This window comes from Hyperolius riggenbachi, chromosome 6, assembly GCF_040937935.1.
Source record: "Hyperolius riggenbachi isolate aHypRig1 chromosome 6, aHypRig1.pri, whole genome shotgun sequence".
Taxonomy (NCBI): Eukaryota; Metazoa; Chordata; class Amphibia; order Anura; family Hyperoliidae; genus Hyperolius; species Hyperolius riggenbachi.
In genome coordinates, this window is record NC_090651.1 from 52,169,532 (window position 1) to 52,191,595 (window position 22,064).

At 43.2% G+C, this 22,064-nt stretch overlaps 1 protein-coding gene across 2 annotated transcripts in view; it reads left to right on the plus strand.

Moving 5' to 3' along the window:
• The window catches only part of WLS (Wnt ligand secretion mediator), an 89,217-nt gene that overhangs the window by 59,486 nt on the left and 7,667 nt on the right, over nucleotides 1-22,064 (plus strand). For both annotated transcript variants that reach the window (XM_068239260.1, XM_068239259.1), the window contains exons 8-11: nucleotides 1,990-2,053; nucleotides 8,754-8,897; nucleotides 11,851-11,934; nucleotides 17,007-17,160. In XM_068239260.1, the coding sequence (XP_068095361.1) occupies nucleotides 1,990-2,053; nucleotides 8,754-8,897; nucleotides 11,851-11,934; nucleotides 17,007-17,160 (446 nt within the window). The remainder of the gene's footprint in view (nucleotides 1-1,989; nucleotides 2,054-8,753; nucleotides 8,898-11,850; nucleotides 11,935-17,006; nucleotides 17,161-22,064) is intronic.

Below are 22,064 nucleotides of genomic sequence, written 5' to 3' on the forward strand. Positions count from 1 at the left end.
AAGAAGAAGAAGAAGAAGAAGAAGAAGAAGAAGAAGAAGAAGAAGAAGAAGAAGAAGAAGAAGAAGGAAGAAGAAGAAGAAGAAGAAGAAGAAGAAGAAGAAGAAGAAGAAGAAGAAGAAGAGAAGAAGAAGAAGAAGAAGAAGAAGAAGAAGAAGAAGAAGAAGAAGAAGAAGAAGAAGAAGAAGAAGACGAAGAGAAGAAGACGAAGAATGAAGAAGAAGAAGAAGAAGAAGAAGAAGAAGAAGAAGAAGAAGAAGAAGAAGAAGAAGAAGAAGAAGAAGACGAGAAGAAGAAGAAGAAGAAGAAGAAGAAGAAGAAGAAGAAGAAGAAGAAGAAGAAAGAAGAAGAAGAAGAAGAAGAAGAAGAAGAAGAAGAAGAAGAAGAAGAAGATTCTTGCATCATTCACCCTCAAAACAAGTGTTGGAAGCTATTTAAGGCCATTTCGAATAGTCAGCTCGAATACCGACTCGAATAGTGAGCTCGAATTCCGAGGTCGAATCGAATAGTAAAAAATTATTCGACTCGAATATTCGACTGACCTCGAATAATTTACTATTCGAATTCGACCTAACTCTGAATTTTGAAAAGGGGTATTTGAGCACCACTAATGAGAAGTGGAACAAATATCATACATGATTCCAAACATTTTTTACAAATAACTGCAAAGTGGGGTGTGCATAATTATTCAGCCCTCTTTGGTCTGAGTGCCCCATAGACATTGCCTGATGAGTGCTAATGACTAAATAGTCACTAAATAGAGTGCACCTGTGTGTAATATAATGTCAGTACAAATACAGCTGCTTTGTGACGGCCTCAGAGGTTGTCTAAGAGAATATTGGGAGCAACAACACCATGAAGTCCAAAGAACACACGAGACAGGTTTAGCGATAAAGTTATTTAGAAATTTAAAGCAGGCTTAGGCTACAAAAAGATTTCCAAAACCTTGAACATCCCACGGAGCACTGTTCAAGCGATCATTCAGAAATGGAAGGAGTATGGCACAATCTGTAAACCTACCAAGACAAGGCCGTCCACCTAAACTCACAGGCCGAACAAGGAGAGCGCTGATCCGAAATGCAGTCAAGAGGCCCATGGTGACTCTGGACGAGCTGCAGAGATCTACAGCTCAGGTGGGGGAAACTTAGTCGTGCACTGCACAAAGTTGGCCTTTATGGAAGAGTGGCAAGAAGAAAGCCATTGTTAACAGAAAAGCATAAGAAGTCCCGTTTGCAGTTTGCCACAAGCCATGTGGGGGACACAGCAAACATGTGGAAGAAGGTGCTCTTCTCAGATGAGACCAAATGGAACTTTTTGGCCAAAATGCAAAACACTATGGGCTTTATTCACAAAAGAGTGCTAACTGTTAGCACGGCAGTTTTTCGCGCCAATTTTTGCGTTCACGTGCAATTAAACGGTTTAGCGTGAAATCGGTATCGAATTTTCGCACGAAAACGAACGATTTTGCGTGAAAATCCGCGTTTGCACATGAAAACTATAACTATTTTGCGCGAAACGCAAAATGCGCGCAAACGGCCGTGCTAACAGTTAGCGCTCTTTTGTGAATCAAGCCCTTTGTGTGGCGGAAAACTAACACTGCACATCACTCTGAGCACACCATCCTCACTGTTAAATATGGTGGTGGTGGCAGCATCATGCTCTGGTAGTGCTTCTCTTCAGCAGGGACAGGGAAGCTGGTCAGAGTTGATGGGAAGATGGATAGAGCCAAATAAAGGGCAATCTTGGCAGAAAACCTCTTGGAGTCTGCAAAAGACTTGAGACTGGTGCGGAGGTTCACCTTCCAGAAGGACAACGACCCTAACCATAAAGACAGCAAAAATGGAATGGTTTAAAACAAAACCTATCCATGTGTTAGAATGGCCCAGTCAAAGTCCAGATCTACTGTATGTATGCCTTTTTTGCAGTTTTGTTATTGTGTTTCTGTTTAAATATATTATACAAAGTTGTGATTTCACTGTTTTCATCCTCAGAGGGGTTCAGCTGAAGAATCCATTCTACAGTATCTGGACCACAGATGTGGGAGCCAACCTTGCTGTATCCTTTTCTACTCTTCTAAAATGTCCACCATCCAGATTAATGCATGTTAAAGTGGATCCGAGATGAAAAACTAACTATAACAAGTAACTTGTCTATACATCTTATCTAAAGTTTAGAGGACCACTTACCCCGAAACATTGAAAAATATAAAATCCATATGCATGTATCTAAGATGTACATTTCTCTCAGAGTAAAATGCAGTGACAGGTAGTAAAACATCTGACAGAGTTTTGGACTAGTTCATCTCCTCATGGGAGACGCTCAGGATTTTTATTGCTTTACTGCACTGCCAGAAAAGTGTGCGAGGGAGTAGGGAGGCCGGTTGGCAGTGTTCTCCCCAGGCTCTTTTAGCCGGGTGCTCCACCCGGCTAGATTTGGTGACCACCCGGCTGTCATCGGCTCACCTCCTCACCTCTTCCTATGCTGTAAGCAGAGTTGCCCTGCATTTTCATCTTGACCCACCCGGCTACTTTTTCATGCCACCCGGCTACTATTTCATGCCACCCGGCTGGAAAAGAATTCTGGGGAGAACACTGGGTTGGTATATATATCCTTTCCAGGGAGTGCTTTTGTAAAGAGTAAATACAGAGAAGAAATGGACTAGTCTAAAACCTGTCAGATCTACTAGATTTTTTTTTGTATCTACTATAAGTGACAGCAACTTAAGGGAAAAATGAATTTATAATTTCTAGTACATGTTACTATGGGAGAAATGTAACTATTATGCGTACCAGTGGCATAGATAGAAATTGTGCGGCCCCATAACATATTCATGGGGCCCTAAAGCGAAGCCATTCTTGAGCAATGCCCCTGCCCCTACCTCATGGATATGAGATAAATGGTCAGTTTACATTCTCATACGATCTACACTGCATATAGTCCATGGGTGGAGGTGCATAGGGTGGAGGAACACAAGAAAGTTAATGGTAAACACATCAAATACCACCTGGGCCCTCTCTGCTCCAGGGTCACATAAACAGCTGCTATGGCTGTTGCTAAGCCCTTGATGCGTACGTATATATATCCATTTCTGCTGCCTGGACGTGAAGCTCACGTCCGGCCGGCTGCTCTGCTGTGGTGCCGCGCTCCTGCCGCGCCCCCGTGCTAGTCCCCCGGTAGCCCTGGATCAGTGAACGGGAACATGGTTTGCGATCACCGATCTGTGTCCGCGGCAGAAAAACCGAAGCGCTCTTACAAGAGGCTTCAGTCTTTCTGCACGTAACAATTTCCGCGTCATCCTTGTGCTTCCAGTTAGCAAGAAGCACAAGGAAGAAAAAAACTGAAGGTGGCCATCTTGTGGCCAAATAGTAAAACTACAGCTACATATTTTTTACATTACAATTTACACACATAATAACATTAAAAATTACCTGTTTATTTCCCACACCAAAATATTACCCAAAACATTTTAATAGAAAAAAAAAAGACAATTAAAAAAAAAAAAAGACGAATAGTTACCTAAGGGTCTGAACTTTTTAAATATGCATTTGAAGAGAGTATACTACAAACATTATTTAAATTATACGCTTGTAAATAGTGATGGACGCAAAACAGAAAAAATGCACCTTTATTTCCAAATAAAATATTGGTGCCATACATTGTGATAGGAACAAAATTTAAATGGTGGCATAACTGAGACAAATGGGCAAATAAAAATACAAGGTTAAAAAAATTAAGGTTTTAAAAAAAATTAAGGTTTTAACCACTTCTCTACCACAGGGTTTTTCACCTAAAAACCACAGCAAATTTAACATTTCAGGGAGGCAAGGGTTAATAGGCTTATTGGGGGTATAATGTATTAAAAAAAAAAAAACCCTCACTGATGCTGATCACTCACTAATGCTGTATTAGTTATCTGAGATCCTCTCACGAGTGATCTCAGTAACTGTAACAGCATAGTGACTGATACAATGTTTACACACATTCTGCATGAATGAGCACTGTCATTGGCTTTGGCAGTGCTCATTCAAACTTGTAAGCACTTTGATTGGCTGACCAGCGGGTGCCGAACGCGACCGCACATCCGCGTGCATGCGATCGCGCACCGCGAACGCTCACAGCGGAAAAACCAAACAGGATATGCCTATCTACGCCCCTGTGACCCAGGTGAATTTTCAAGGGGCGTAGATAAGCGTGGCAAAGGTTGCTAAGTGGTTAATTATGGTAGCTGATATACGGCTTACCTTGCTCTTGCACAAGTCCCGGCGGCGTTAATTACTATTCCCCCTCCAGGTCCACGTGGATGGTGGGGAATTATGTAATTCGGCTTCCAGCTATTGCTGTGACCAAAAAAGGTGTATGAGACCGCACTCAAGCAATGTAGGGAACGGGCGTGCAGCGGATCCACCCGTGTACCTTCTGGGTATATTGTGGAACTCTTCCAAGACGATCCAGCACAGCTCTTTTATCAGAAATTACTTTATTGGATCATTAAAACAACGTACAAATATAGCTGCATAGTGGCTACGGTCCTGAAGCAGAGAGCATGAACGAAATTGTACAACCAACAGTGCTATAATGCCACGGCAACCCACATCACATGACCGCAACAACGGAATGACGTACACAATGACGCCTCGCAGGCGTCCAATCACTGCGCGATGCGGAAAAACAGACGCATTGCATGCGTACCATAGTACGAAACTAACAAAAACAAAAATACGCATGCCCAATGCTTGCAATAGATGCTCCAAACTACAACCCATAAAGTAATACCCCAAGTTACCAAAAAGGCAAGGGAACATAATGTACATATGGACTAATAGAAAAGACCCCCCCGCCCGACAGCCCCCTACCCCTGAAACAATAGACACAGAGCAATGTGGCATCTACCATACCAAGTTAAGATCATATTCCCTATTTAACCCCCCACGACCAATGGTCCCCAATTCCCTTATCCAACGTGCTTCTCTCTTCAACAATAATAGGGGTAGAGAATTGTTGAAGAAAGAAGCATGTTGGATAAGGGAATTGGGGACCATTGGTCGTGGTTGTTGTGGCTTTGAGTATATAAAGATTGTGCTTGTATTTGCTCATTTGGCTGTGTGGCGTGAACAAGGACTGTCATGGTCCGAAACGGTGGACCGTAGCCACTATGCAGCTAGATTTGTTTTAATGATCCAATAGTCATTTCTGATAAAAGAGGTGTGCTGGATCGTCTTGGAAGAGTTTCAAGTATTGCTGGCGGCTGAATTACAGTGTTTTAAAAGTAACTTCAGCTCCGTCGTCTGACGGCGCTGAAGTTGCTTACTGAGCGCCCCTATAGCTGTAATTCCTATTGTGGCCTATGGTGGCGCCAGCCGCGCCCTAATCTCCTGCGCTCTAATCAATGTGCTTGATTCTCGTGTGGTCTTTTTTTTTTCCCATTGAAGTTTGACACTATTTTGTTTCTGGGAAAGACAGACTGGTCACAGGGACCGACTAACCCTGACTTCTGCAGCTGGAGCTGATTTGCACCTTCAGAAATCCTCTGAATTACGTTCCGTGACTAATTGGAAACAATAGAATCTTGTTCTTCTGACCATCTCCAATAATATGAAACACATTTGGCTGCATGGTGGTCCTGCACTTTTTTTGTGGTTTTACCTTTTGGGCCTCTTGTTCATTGTAAGAAAGGGGTTATTTTTTTCTGCCTAAAAGTAAGAGTAGGGGCCCACTACAGATTGCCAATCAGGGTAACAAAAGCTCAGTGTTTTTGCTTGCGTTTGCTGCAGCGATTTTTGGCGTGATTTGTACAGAGATTGGAATTGCTGTATGATCTGCTGCTGGTGATTGTACAGCGTTTCCCATCTGCAGCCTTTTTTTCTTTGTATCCTGTGTAAATAAAGTAAAAACTAGCTTGGTCTCGCAAGGTTAATTTCCATCAGGTTTTGCAACGTAGCCCCACCCCCTAGCACGAGAGGTCATAGGCGCTTCTGTGTCTACAAAAAGAGAATTAGCAATGACCTTTTGTGCTGGCTGGAGGGGCTATGTGCCTAAAGCTGGTGGTACCTTAGGAGTAGGGATGGTCAGCAAAGAGTTGATGCAGGATAATGCAAAGTTTGGATGCAAATGTTTGCAGCTTGAAAATGGACCAATCGAATTTCACCTCATCAGGATTTGATTGGTTAATTTTCAAGCTGCATAACTATGCATACAAAATTTGCATAATGTTGCATCAATTCAAAATTATTTGCAACTCATTGACCATCCCTACTAAGGAGACCCGGCAAGTAGTTTACACTTTATTTACGCACGAAAATAAACCGATATTGAAAAGCGATTTTGCAGAGCGTCTATCTTTTGCATCGGAGCACAATCGCTCCAGAAATGTTGCAGGACCTGTGATTGCGATTTGGCCAAGTCACAATCACTCCTGTGGGTTCACCTTCATTTACTTTCGATAACGTAGCGCTTTTTGGGATCGCTGGTGATCCGAAAGTGCAACTTCAAGTGCTTTAGTGAGCCCCTGGCCTATTAGTGATTTGGTAGTACTTGTGGTCTACTCTAAGGCTGGTTTCACAGTGGGACGTTAAAGTCCCACGTTACAGCAGCCAGTAACGCAGCCTAACTCACAGCACTGTAAAATCAATGGGCTGTTCACAGTGCACACGTTGCGTTACATTGTAACGCAGCACGTTTAAACAAAGTGCTGCATGCTGTACGTTATACTGGGCTAAGCAGCGTTAGACTATTTGCACATGCTCAGTAATGTTGGAGGAGGAGGTCTCCCCTCAGCTGCCAGCCACATGGCTAATCAATATTCACTGCACTGTGTGACTCCTGGTGGGACTGTAGTGTTGTCCGGATCATGAACGAATCGTTCATTTGATCCAGATCTTTTTGTGAGTCGAATCATCTGGATCATCGCAATGAAAGATTCGGTTCACAGTGGAGGTCTGTCTTGAAGAAACAGGAACATACAAGAGTGTACAGTGCAGGGAAAGTCCTGTCCTGCTAGTCATTTCACCCAGTCCCGCTTCCCTAGTAAAATGATTCAAATGGTTCGGTTCAAAGATCCGGATCTTTTCAATGATCCGATTCAAATGATCCGAATCCTTAAAAAGATCCGGACTTCCTATCACTAACCTGGAGCGGCTGCTTTGAGAGTCGCATAACGCAGCTCAATCTGACGTCCAACTTCAACACCACCATACGTTGCGTTAGGGGCACGTTATGCGACCTTAACGTCCCCTAAAACGCAACATCTTGGTGGGAAAGTAGCCTAAAGGCAGATACACACAATGGAATTTTCCCGTCAGATCGACGGGTCAATTGATCATTTCCGGCATGTCCGATCTGCTCCCGATTGAGAAAGGGATCAATTTTCAGATCAATTCTGCACAAAATCGATCCTTTTCTCGATTAGGAGCAGATCGGACATGCCGGAAATTATTGATCAACCTGTTGATCTGATGGGAAAATTGCATTGTAGGTATCAGCCATTAGATATCAGCCTGTCCAATGTTTCTCTTCTATTCATATTTTGTCCTTACTAAAAGGTAATGCCCTAGTAGAAATAGAGTAGAAGACTGTGTGCTAGTCTATGGCTTATACTTCAGCACCCCCCCCCCCCCATTCTCTTGTTTTACGAAAGAGCGATGCTTCAGTCCTTTAGGAGTTAACAGAACCATTAAATTGTGTGAAAGTTTGCCGGGGGGCTTGTGAGCTGTGCGCGCACTTACAGCGCTCCCCTGAGCTTTGTTTTCACACCAGCCGAAATGAAAGTGGCAAGTTCTAGTTCAACTCGTACAAGTGCGGTTAATGATTTGAATTATTTATACCTGTTCCTATCGCATTCAGTGACACTGATTTAATGCCAAGTCCTTGAGAGCATCCGGGGACTGGAGAGGCGAAGAAGAATCAGGATTCGTTTTGTCTGCAGTTTAAAGTAGACCTGAGTTCAATTTCCATTTTCTCTGGAACGGTTTCCCACTATCGGTAATAAAATCAACTGAACCTTCTCTAATAGGAAAGTATCCACAATTTAACACATTTTTCTCATTACCTCTTTTTCGTTACCGCATGCGGCACCTTGCGCAACCACGTCCGTAGTCGTATGATTGTGGCTGGTGTATGTTGCGCAACTACGTCCATAGTCTCATGATTGCGGTTGGTGTACGTGACGTCAGGACGCGCCAGCGTATTACATGCTGGCAGCCATGGTGTAAGACGCTGGCACCCTGTTGCCATGGAAACGGGACATTGGTGAGCAATGAGAGTTTCAAATCCCCCGGTGCCTGCTTGCAACTCTGCAGGGAGGAGGGGGGTTGGAATTTAAGTAATGCGGCCACATAAAGTTTGCCAGCAATATAGGAGAAAATTAATTTATAGCACATTTTACTTTGGGAGAAGTGTACTTTCTAGTTATGTGTTTTCGTGTATTTTACATTTTTTCATGATCGTGGTCTTTTAAGAATCACACTCCCAGGAGGGGAGACACACCCTGCCCAAAAGAGCTCACAGTCTAAAGGGTTGATCCCAAAAATGTGTTAAGGTCTACTCATCCTTTATAACTACTTTGTCCCCCTCCCTTGTGATGTCCAAGTGCATCCAGATGTCCCCTTTCCCTACCCCCACCACCCACCCACCCCGCCCTTCTCCAACCTTCCACTGTCATGTAGACATCTAGTACTTTAAAGGGATTCTGGCCACCCTCAGGCCCTGTGTGTGATGAGCTCAGACATCTGTGGATCTTTTCCTTAATCGGCCTCTTCAGATGGCTTTCATCATTGTTGCTGGGATCTGCGCTTGCCTCTACTTCTTGTTCCTGTGTTTTATGGTGTACCAGGTCTTCCGGAACATTAGCGGGAAGCAGAGCAGCTTACCGGCAATGAGTAAACCTCGGCGTCTGCATTACGAGGTGAGTAGTCTTGCCTAAAGTGTACTTGTAGTGAATATATACTAAAACGGTGAGCAAGAAAGGTAAGCACTGCTTTTTTGTGACCTTTTGTCCTTTTTTCTCCTTTATCATATTTGTTTATTGCACTATATAGAGATTGAAGCAGTGCCTTGTTAACCACTTGATGACCCTGGGCTTAAACCCACCTAGTGACCAGGCCATTTTTTACAAAATAGGCCTTTGCAGCTTTAAGGCCTCGATGCAGGGCCGTACAACTCAACACACAAGTGATCCCCCCTCCCCTTTTTGCCCACCAACCAAGCTTTCTGTTGGTGGGCTGTGATGGCTCCCAGGATGTTTTTTTTTTTTTTTTTTTTGATAACTAATTATTGGGGTTTTTTTTATATAAAAAAAGCTATGTTTTTAAAATTATTTTTATATCCTTCCCTCCCTCTGTCAGCCTATGATAGTGATTGGCTGTCATAGGCTTCAGCCAATGTGAGCTGATTGCTCTCCTACGTCCCAGGGGGACAGCAGTGCCGTAGATCGTAGATTGAATTTTAGGGTTAGGCATCCCCTTGGCTGGTGGGTATTGGTTAGTGTTAGGCATTGAGAGGCAGGGCTAGTGTTAGGGTGAGGTTAGGTCATGGTAGAATATAAATAAAGATTACTGATATTTTACTATCAGAATTATACTAGCAGCTATTGCCGGTGCTCTTTACCATGTTCACGTTTTACATGTACTCGTAGAGATGGTCAATGACATGCACAGAATTCTGACTCGTCCACTTCACCCCAAAGGCATTTTTACCCTAACGGAGCGATTTTCACCTTTCAGTGCTCATCCCTTTCATTTGCCAATAGCTTAAACCATTCAGGTTCCGTCGTTTTCACGTGAGAAATGTTCACCTCCCATTCATTAGCCTATAACTTTATCACTACTTATCACAATGCACTGATCTATATCTTGTTTTTTCCGCCACCAATTAGGCTTTCTTTGGGGGGTACATTTTGCTAAGAGCCACTTTACTGTAAATGCATTTTAACAGGAAGAAAAAGAAAAAACGGAAAAAATTCATTCTCAGTTTTCAGCCATTATAGTTTTAAAATAATACATGCCTCCATAATTAAAACTCACGTATTGTATTTGCCCATATGTCCCGGTTATAACACTGTTAAAATTATGTCCCTATCACAATGTATGGCGACAATATTTTATTTGGAAATAAAGGTGCATTTTTTCCGTTTTGCATCTATCACTATTTACAAGTTTAAAATAAAAAAACTATAGAAATATTTCATCTTTACATTGATATTTAAAAAGTTTAGACCCTTAGGTAAATATTTACATGTGTTTTTTTTTTTTTTTTTTTTATTGTAATAGTTTTTTTTTTAATTGTAAACCTTTTATTTGGGTAGTTTTGGGAGGGTGGGAGGTAAACAATAGATTTATAATGTAAATGTGTGTTAATTTTAAATTTTTTTTTTACAGGTGTAGTATTACTTTTTGGCCACAAGATGGCGGCCATGAGTTTGTTTACATGACGTCAGTCTAAGCGTAACATACGCTTACAGTGACGCATCGGGAAGCGAACGGCCAGAAAAGGCGCAGCTTCTGAGAGAAGCTGTCGCTTTTTCAGCGGGGGAGAGGAATCAATGATCGGGCACCGTAGCCCGATACATTGATTCCCTGGCTACCGAATCCGCGGCCGGGAGTGCGCGTGCACGCGCGCGATCGGCCGCGGGAGCGCACGGTAGCGCGCATGGTTCCTGGATGTAGAAACTACGTCCAGGAACCAAAATAGGTTAATCATTACTAATCGCACTGAAATGATGTATATCTTGTTTTTTTCACCACCAATTGGGCTTTATGGGCTTGATATTTGTTTTCAGTAATTGCTTTTATTTTCTATGCATTTTAAAGGGAAAAACAAGGAAAAAATGAAAAAATACACTATTTCTCCAATTTCATCCCCTATAGTTTTAATATAAACACTGCTACTGTACATAAAACCCACACATTTTATCTGCCTATTTGTCCTGGTTATCACAAGATTTTAATTATGTCCCTAGCACAAAGTATGGTGACAAAATAGTATTTGGAAATAAAGGTGTATTTTTTCTTTGGTGTTTTTTTTTTTTTCCACTATTTTCACGTGCACAGGCATGAGAATTCACGTGCACACACACAGCGGCAGCAGCACTGTCTGACTTATAAAAACGTCCTGGAGCTATTAAGAGGCTCAAGCAGGACGTTTTTATAAGTCAGCTTGTCATTAAAGAGAACCAGAGATGAACATGACAGTAAACACCTAATCTACTCTTTGTTTCATTGTTCTCGGTTTAATCTGACTGTTATCACCTCTGATAAGAATCCCCGACTGAGCACTCAGTCTAGCTTTGCTACGGAATGATTATAGCTGAGTCAGTCTTCTCTGGTGTCTTTTCAAGCCCAAGCCTGCCCCCTTGTGGCTCTGCTATAATGACTCAGCTATAACTTTTCCCTGCAAAGCCAGACTGAATGCTCAGTCTGGGATTCTTATCACAGCTGATAACAGACACTTTTAGCAGTGAGGATGAAACAGAGAGCATGGTAAGTGTTTTCTCTTATGTTCTTACTGATATATATGGTAAAATACACAAGGGTGCTTCATCTCTGGTTCCCTTTAAGTGGTTCAAGAGGGATTATAAGCCACAAAATCAAATTCCATTTACCTTCTGCTCTGTGTTCATTATGCAGCCTGGAACCTCTTCCTGCACTGCAAGCACTCCAATCTGTTCAGAAATCACAGGTACACTTTTAAGGCTGCTTTGTACTTTCAGAAGCAACCCAGGGAAGGTATTGTCCTTGACAGCTGGGATACTACAAGTACCAGCATGGTCAGCTGTGACTGCACATGTGTGAAGACTGCAGAAAGATGTTCAGTACTGGGATCCTTTTCAGTTATTTCCTTTCGTTTTTGTTCCCCTGCAGGGTTTAATTTTCCGGTTCAAATTTCTGATGATCGTCACTCTGGCGTGTGCGGCGTTAACCACTGTGTTCTTCATCACGACACAGGTGAGCTCCGGCAGCTGCCTCTCTGCATGATTTGTATTACAAGGTTCTCTATCGCTTTCTAATAAAAGGCTGGGCAGACTTATTCATCTGTCAGAGCAGTAAGCTGCAGCAGGTGCCCGAGGAAGCCAGTTTCATTCCAGTGGGTTCATGACGAAGGAAGCTAAGGGTGCCCATACATCAGTCGAGTTTGCGGGCCGATTAACCTTTTCGATTACATAATTTTATCGAATTGGAAGAAACTTGATACCACAACATGGCCAAACTAGCTAATCCTTTTAACAATTTCTGGCTGAATTCAGTCACAAGGATCAATTGGGGTCGCAAGGGCTTGATCATGTACGTGGCAGTAACAGCGGTTCCATATACCCAAGACCGATGGACCCTGCCTATAATTCCAATGCAGCAGAAGAAGTGACAGAGCTGGACGCCGGTGGGTTAATGCTTCGAATGCTTCATTTCAAAAGGTAAATGAAGTTACAGCAAAAAGGGTTTAGGACGGCCTGACAGCCGTTTCACGATAATTCCCCCACTTCCTCAGAGGCCAAAAGGTCAAATTGAGAGAGCCCCTACCATAGATAGATAGAATAGATAAGGGTGCAGCTCAACACCAAGCCGCTTGTATGTAGTCCGCCCACTGAGATGCCGGACTGCAGACAGACATGCCCCTACCGGGTATGCCCACCATAGCTGTCACAGGCAATCCCAGGTCCACGGCTTTCACCCAATCAAAACTCTGTTAGCCCTAATGCGGATGATGTCAGGTGGGGTGAAGTGAGGTAGTGTGTTGTTGTCCTGACAACTAAGCATGCAGCGCATTGCACAGGCTGTGGTTTACGTGGCTGCGGCTACTCGCCACTCGGTTGCCATAGGGATGGGCGACGCTGAGTTGTCTCCATAGGGAGGTTTTCAGCCACCCCTTTTGCTTTTGGGCCCTCTGTATATGTGTGTGATAGAGGTGGAAAAGGGGTATTATGCAGGAGTTCCTCTCCTGCAAGGGATATCCCTTCCCCTAATAGGTGCCCACATTCTAGTTGTCAGTATATTCAGGGGGGCAGAGCCGGGACAAGGTCCTTTAGCACCCAAGGCTGAGACAGCAAAGTGCGCCCCTCCACCCCTCCCACCCCAGCCGTCACACACTGATTGCTATTATAAAAATAGGTGCCCCAGGGCCGCCAACCTCCCCAACACCTTAATCTCTAGTTATCTGGCTTGCAGTCACTGTCATGTATCCCCTTTTCTTATTTCTTTCTGCTTCAAACCCAACTGGGAATGACAGCTGAGTGAGTTGTGCACCCCTTCCTACACTGCGCCCTGAGGCTGGAGCCTCTCCAGCCTCTGCCTCGGCCCGGCCCTGCAAGGGGGGTGACGATGAGGGGGGAGGGGGGGCAAAGAGTGGCGCGAAGAGGACACACAGACATTCCATTGACCAGGGAACATGCCTCTGTGTCCTATTTTACCCTCCTGCATCAGACTCATGGACACTTTAAGGAAGATGAAAGAATATATGTATAACAATAATTTTAGTAGGTGGGGATAGTGCAGGTCCAGCACTGGTAAAAGAGCATGAATAAAGAAACAAGGAGAGGACAAACCAGTATAGGCTGTTCACAAAACTGCACAATTTTATTTGCATAATCGTATACCAACACCAAAATGTTAGAAGTAAGTGTCAGTGGTAGACTGACACTGCATAATTAAGTATAGAGTTGTCGACAGCTCAACACTTGAAGATTCAGAAAGGAGAGCACAGTGACCTAGTAACCCCCACAAAAGTAATCAGGTAGTAATTCCTTATAATACATTTTTCTGGACTAGATATCCAACCCTTTATCTTTATTACTTTTTATTATATTTATTATTTTTCTTGTACTTTTGTAACAATTAGCATATGGATGTACCTCTGCTCAACAGTATTGTGCCATTGTTATTTGGATCAGCCTGAACTTAGCAATGTTGCCACTGGGTGTCTCTAGTTTTCATAGTGATATTCTTTTCTTCCTATACTGTTTAACCGCCACTAGATGGTGCTAATTTGGCAAATTGCCAACCTATCCAGTATATAAGGAGCAATTAATATATGTAGTGAGGTAGCACGTCCTGAAGAAGTCCCGGGGGCGGGGCGAAACTCGTAGACGTCACGCTACACTCTCACCATCAGGAGATACCATGCTGGCTTGCCCAACCATCCTGTGATGCAGTACCATTGCCTGTTCCTGCTACTGGCCCAGCCTGCTTAAACAAACAGCAGTTCATATATACTACCTGCCGGAGTGTTTGCAGCTAACCACGAACATAAGTGACCAACTCCATCATGATGCTATTTGCACACTAACGCATTGCGCCGTACCAACAGTGCATGTTTGGCGTTTCTGGCGTATTTCCGGAACATTTTGCAGCGAATCCTATGCTATCTAAAGATATCTGCTGAATTTTCGCAATACCTCTTGCACACCTGTATACTGCGCCACACCAGATGCGTGCGATTGGCGTTTCTGGCGCAACTGTGGAACATTATGCAACAAAGCCTATGCTATTTACTGCAATTTGCTGAATCAGGCTAATAGATATGGTGATATTTTCCATAAGACTGTGGACAACTAATCACTGAGTTATCGAAGTGTGCCTCCAGCGTGCGATTGGCGCTGCAGATTTCATTGATCAGTGGAACTACTACCAATTATGTTCACATGCTGAATAAGTTTTGCTGTTGGTTCCGTAAGGACGATCGATATCTATGAATGTGTTCTGTATCAACAACTTCTATGCAACTTTCTTCGCTAATATCTTGTACCTTACATCTGAAACTGCAAAACACTGCTGGCATAATTTTTGAACACTTTTTTCTGGGCTATAGCCATCCAGGAACTGTTTGTTACTTAGACTGGGCCTATGATTTGCAATACTTACCTTCCAATTATGGGATGGATGGACTTTGGTGATATTGAATAGTCTCCATTACCAGTCTATAATTGGCATCTCAAGTGCTTATTGATTTGGGCATATACTATGCATGGATCTCCTTTTTATTCTATGAATACTATCTTATTGATCATATTGGTTGTACCCAGTTCTCCTCTGTGAGTGGTTATAATCCCTAAAATGTATTGATAATATTTGGATTGCCTCCCTGTGTGATGGCTGGGTGCTCCAGGTATGACCTTTAACCTTATACACTACCTGATTACCTTTGTGGGAGTTATTATATGTGTGTATACTAGGTCACTGTGCTCTCCTTTCTGAATCTTCAAGTGTTGAGCTGTCGACAACTCTATACTTAAAGTGGATCCGAGGTGAACTTTTACTCATTGCGTAATTGTGTTCCTTTCCTATTGTTTATAGGGCATTCCTCAAGCCAAATACTTTTTTGTTTTTGTTTTAATACTCTAATTCTCTATAAACTAAATAAACCACGCCAACAGGTTTTCAGAGAGCCTTGGCAGTAGCAAAGGCTCATGGGAGCTCAGTCTGGGCAGGAGGAGGAGGTGGTGTTACAAGCCATTGATTTCAGAGGCGGAGGGAAGAGGGGGAATTAGGTTTTTTTCACAAGCTGAGTGCTCAAGATACAGATAAGCCTGCCTCTGTGTAATGTTTACAAACATGGCTGCTGTCATTGTATCACAGGAAGAAATAATCATTTTCTATTAAAGCTGTTTGCAGCTAGATTTGCTGTGTAAACTATCTAAACTTTAGATAAGATATATAGACAAGTTACTTGTTATAGTTAGTTTTTCATCTCTGATCCGCTTTAAAGTGAACCTCCAGACTAAAAATCTACTCAGCAGCACTGAAAAGGCTTGGTGTTTAACAGTTTCACAGCATTAGAACTGTTTTTTTTCTTACATAAGCCTTATTTTTAGCTGCACAAAAGCTAAGCTCCGCCCCATCAGAGAAAACTGCCCGGGCATTTTTCCCCTGATGCTGTGCAAAGCATGATGGGATTTCCTATGTTATTCACGTTGCCTAGCAACTGGGAGGGGTGATCAGCATACAGGACAGTTGGAACTGTGTCTCATGCTCCCTGTCACCTCCTTTCAACCAAAAAGATGGCTGCCCTCATGAAATCAAACATTTGCCTGTTTTTTTAAAACAGGGTGGGTAAGAGATTATATTACCTATCTATTTGAATTAACATAACTAATGTAACTTAATGACAGTATGTTTGTTTAGGCTGGAGTTCCTCTTTAATTATGCAGTGTCAGTCTACCACTGACACTTACTTTTAAAATGTTGGTGTTGGTATACGATTATGCAAATACAATTGTGCAGTTTTTTTTAACAGCATATACCGGTTTGTCCTCTCCTTGTTTCTTTATTCATACACTTTAAGGAAACCTATAGAAATAGGAATATGGTGTCTGCTCTTTATGCCTTTAAAGGACAACTAAAGTAAGACTAATATGGAGGCTGACCTATTTCTTTTTTTATTAAACAATACCAGTTGCCTGGCAGCCCTGCAGTAGTGTCTGGAGCATACCACAAATAAGCATGCAGCTAATCTTGTCAGATCTGTCAATTTCAGAAACACCTGATCTGCTGCATGCTTGTTCAGGGTCTATGGCTGAAAGTATTAGTAAGGCAGAGGACCAGCAGGGCAGCCAGGCAACTGGTATTGATTAAAGGGAAATAAATATGGCAGCCTCCATATTCGTCTCGGTTCAGTCGTCCTTTCAAGAAAAAAAGACTAGTTGCCTGGGGCTGTCATGCTGATATTTTGGTTGGATCCATGTCCGAGTGTCACACCGGCAACAAACCTGCAGCTTTTGGAGTCTTGCTTGAATCAGGTTATCTGGTATGCAGGGCTGTGGAGTCTGAGTCAGTGATTTCATAAACTGAGGAGTCAGAGTCTGGAGTCGGAGTCAGATGATTTTGTACAAAATCCACAGCCCTGGTAAGTATTAGACTAAGGAGTCGGAGCCATTTTGGGCTGTCGGAGTTGGTGGCAGAGTCGGTGGTTTCATAAACTGAGGAGTCGGAGTTGGAGTCAGATTTTTGTACTGACTCCACAGCCCTGCTGGTATGCATGCTCATTGTAATAGCCGCTGCTGATATCTGCCACCTCTGGTTTTCTGCAGGTATCGGAAGGTAACTGGAAATGGGGAGAATACTCTGTTGAGCTGAGCAGCGCCTTCTTCACTGGCGTTTACGGCATGTGGAACCTGTACGTGTTTGCTCTGATGTTCCTCTATGCTCCATCACACAAGAACTACGGCGATGACCAGAAACCAGGTAAGGACGCTTCACCGTGGTAACAAAAGCACGAGACCCGGAATGACCAGCAGAGAGTAATCTGATGTGGCTGCCTTCTGTAATGACAGCTGATGTCTTTTTGCAATGTTCATAAACTAACTTCATGCGAATAATTATGAATAATAATCTGGATCTGCAAATCATGGATGTAGGACTGGATTCAACGTGTACCGGATGAAAAACTGATCCTGTAAAAACCGATCCATTTTCTGTTTATACTGCGCAGTTTGTTACATTGGGCATCTGGTTTTCCGTTCCAATTGCCACCCATTCGGTACCTATTCCAGCAATCCTCCACTGCCGCTGTCTATTCGGGTCCCTGCACACTAGAAACGCTGGCATACCGATCCACAGGCTCCAGCAGAGGCATCAGGGAATCCTCTCTGAGCACCAGGGAGAATTTTCATTGGTCCACCACTCTGTGTACCAATGAGAATCCTCTCTGGGGAGGGACAATTCTTATTGGTCTATTGCAAACCAATTTTAATCTGATAGGGATCAGATGCTCTTGTTTCTAGTGTGCAGGGACCCTTATGGTGGAGTATTTTGCGAAAACGTACACAACGAGCAGCCTGGTGAGAATGGCCCTCCATCGCCGTCTGCTTTGTCCGGCCAATCCGGAAAAGTTATATGGGAGCCAAAATTGTGTTCCGCTCACCGGAACAGACCAAACAGATCCGTTCTGAATGGACGGATGTGAACAGATCCTATTGCTCAGTATAGGATCAGTTTGGATCCATTCAGTTTTGTTCCATTAAATCAGGGCTGTGGAGTCGGAGTCGTGGAGTCGGAGTCGTGGAGTCGGGCAATTTTGGGTGCCTGGAGTCGGAGTCGGGAAAAAATGCACCGACTCCTAATGAATTTGTAACTGTAATTAAAATAGAAAATATGATAAAATGTTCTATTTCTCAGATAATAGTCATTAAAAATAATGTATATATACAGTATATATACAGTAATAGCTGTGCTTAGTCCACAAAAATGAAATAAACCAATCAAAATGAGTTACTTGTGCTGCTTCAATAAAGCAGTCCCCGTATTTTTAAGGTCAGATATACATATCTGATTGTGACTGTATATATGATGTGTAGACAGGAATCTCTTATATATATTAAATAACATCTATGCTGTAAGAATAAAGCTTGATGTGTAGCTGTGTCACTAATAGAGATGGTCAATGAGATGTAAATAATTCTGCACTGATGCTGATTTATGCAAATGTATGCACTCTCTTTGCTCATGAAATCAAATAATTTGATATGTTGTTAAAATTTGGTTTGGTGACTACAAATTAAAGGGTACCGGAGACGGATGAAAAGTAAAGTTTTATACATACCTGGGGCTTCCTCCAGCCCCCTTCAGGCTAATCAGTCCCTCGCTGTCCTCCACCACCCGGATCTTCTGCTATGAGTCCTGGTAATTCAGCCAGTCAGCGCTGTCCGGCCAAATGCCGCTCCCACAGCCAGGAACATTCTGCACCTGCGCAATAGTGCTGCACAGGTGTAGTATGCTCCTGGCGGCAGAGTGTGTGCATGCGCACTACGCCCGACTGGCTCAATTACCTGGACTCATAGCAGAAGATCCAGGTGGTGGAGGAGGACAACGAGGGACTGATTATCCTGAAGGCGGCTGGAGGAAGCCCCAGGTATGTATAAAACTTTAAGTTCATCTGTCTCAGGTTTACTTTGTTACACAGTAGTACTAAACTCTACATATGCACTCCCCAAAGAGCTGCAGGGAATCCACTGAGAATGCTGTGCACATTGAACACAGAGGTGTTGTCTGTCACCCATAAACCTTGTTCAGATTGTGCATGAAGAATGTGTAATAGAGGAAGAATCTCCTCATTCCCCTGCAGAGTACCTGCACATCATTCTTACATGTACCCACACTTACATTGCCTAGGGCCTGATAGATGTTCTTTGTTCTGGTTTGTACCTTTTACAAGTACTCTTACCAAGGACTAGTTTTAGTCTAAGGGGAATAAATATAGTAGTCTACATATCCTCACTTCAGTTGTCTTGTAAAATTCCTAAGCGTTGGCAGTTAAGAGACGAATTTCATGTTACATACTTTTAATCAACAAAATTGTAATATGCAAATTAGAGGAGTCGGAGTCGGTGGAATCCTAAACTGAGGAGTCGGAGTCGGTGGATTTTTGGACCGACTCCACAGCCCTGCATTAAATGGAACATTTTTATTGCCAGTGCCAGCCCAGCCAAACATAAAAACTCTGGTGATCATGTGACCACCGTACTCATAAATGCGACAACCATTCTAAGCGATCTCCTTCACATCTTCATAGCTACTCACTTATGAAGAGAGAAGTCTCTGGGTTCCATAGAGCCTTTCCGGTCTTCTCTTCGTCCCCTCGTTCCTCGTTGAATTTCCATGCCTTCTGGACTCCTAGGCAAGCTTCCGAAACACTCATGTATCCGAAAGGCTTCTGAAGATGGGCGCATCTCCAATGCACATGCCCAGGCTCACTCCTGTACAATACAGATCTGCTTGTCTTTGGAAGTACTTGGGGACCCTTCAGAAGGCTGCCCGAAGAGGGATGAAGAGGTATTCCACCATGCTTGTCTAGGAACTTCACCAGGGCCAGGCGTTGGAACAAGGGGCGGAGAGAGAACAGGGAAGGCTATATTGGATCCAGAGCTTTCCATCTTCGTAGGTAAGTATCAAACTCATTTTGTGCAGTTTGCTTCAGTATTGCCTGAAAAAGGTCCCTGAGCAGGACCCTGAGATGCCAAAATGAACTTGCCTGGGCCTTCCTCCAGCCCCTCATAGTCCTTGAGGTTCCACAGCGTCCTCTGGCTTCCCCTCCGTTCTTACACTCCGTAAGCCCGGCGATTTCGCAAGGAGTCGTGCACAACTTCTTCACGCACCCACCTCATTTGCGCACCCATCTCACTTGTGCACCTGTTGCCGTAAGCATTCTGCACATGCGTGGTTCTCGAAAGAATGAACTGCGCGTGCGCAGAGCGCTCATGGAGATGAGCAGTTGTGTACGATTTAAGAAGTCGCCAAGCTAATTGAGACGCAGGCAGAATAACGGAGGGAGCGCAGAGTACATTGAGGGACCTCATGGACTATGAGGGGCTGGAGATAGCACTAGGTAAGTTTATTTTGGCATTTAATGGTCCTGCTCAGGATCTCTCTTAAAGAGACACTGAAGCGAAAAAAAATATATGATATAATGAATTGGTTGTGTACTATGAATAATTACTAAAAGATTAGCAGCAAAGAAAATATTCTCATACTTTTATTTTCAGGTAAATAGTGTTTTTTCTAACATTGCATCATTCTATAATATGTGCAGATTACACAACACTCAGCATTCAAAATGATTCTTTCAGAGCAGTCTGTGAACTAATGACCTCTCCTCTGGCAGGGAAAAGTAAACAGTTCACTTACAGTTGAGATAATAAAAGTCAGAAGACAGTCCTCTCCACGACTCACTTAGTCAGAGAGCTTAATGGCTTGTTTGCATAGAGATAACAACTGGAGTTTCTCAACTCTTCCTGTACTGGAAACAATTAGACTGATGTATCTGATCTTAATGTTTTATTTCTTAGCTGTACTACACATACAAATCATAATATTTTTTTTTTTCGCTTCAGTGTCTCTTTAAGTGAGGTAAAAGAAACAGCCTAGTTCTATGTAGGATTGGGACTCTACAGGATCTTCTCAAAAAATTAGCATATTGTGATAAAGTTCATTATTTTCTGTAATGTACTGATAAACATTAGACTTTCATATATTTTAGATTCAAATACACACAACTGAAGTAGTTCAAGCCTTTTATTGTTTTAATATTGATGATTTGGGCATACAGCTCATGAAAACCCCAAATTCCTATCTCAAAAAATTAGCATATTTCATCCGACCAATAAAAGAAAAGTGTTTTTAAAACAAAAAAAGTCAACCTTCAATTAATTATGTTCAGTTATGCACTCAATACTTGGTCGGGAATCCTTTTGCAGAAATGACTGCTTCAATGCGGCGTGGCATGGAGGCAATCAGCTTGTGGCACTGCTCAGGTGTTATGGAGGCCCAGGATGCTTCGATAGTGGCCTTAAGCTCATCCAGAGTGTTGGGTCTTGCGTCTCTCAACTTTCTCTTCACAATATCCCACAGATTCTCTATGGGGTTCAGGTCAGGAGAGTTGGCAGGCCATTTGAGCACAGTAATACCATGGTCAGTAAACCATTTACCAGTGGTTTTGGCACTGTGAGCAGGTGCCAGGTCGTGCTGAAAAATGAAATCTTCATCTCCATAAAGCTTTTCAGCAGATGGAAGCATGAACCCACTTTTGAACCAGAAACAGCGGCAGAAGCGCCTGACCTGGGCTACAGAGAAGCAGCACTGGACTGTTGCTCAGTGGTCCAAAGTACTTTTTTCGGATGAAAGCAACTTTTACATGTCATTCGGAAATCAAGGTGCCAGCGTCTGGAGGAATACTGGGGAGAGGGAAATGCCACAATCCAGTGTCAAGTACCCACAGTCAGTGATGGTCTGGGGTGCCATGTCAGCTGCTGGTGTTGGTCCACTGTGTTTTAACAAGGGCAGGGTCAATGCAGCTAGCTAGCAGGAGATTTTGGAGCACTTCATGCTTCCATCTGCTGAAAAGCTTTATGGAGATGAAGATTTCATTTTTCAGCATGACCTGGCACCTGCTCACAGTGCCAAAACCACTGGTAAATGGTTTACTGACCATGGTATTACTGTGCTCAATTGGCCTGCCAACTTTCCTGACCTGAACCCCATAGAGAATCTGTGGGATATTGTGAAGAGAAAGTTGAGAGACGCAAGACCCAACACTCTGGATGAGCTTAAGGCCACTATCGAAGCATCCTGGGCCTCCATAACACCTGATCAGT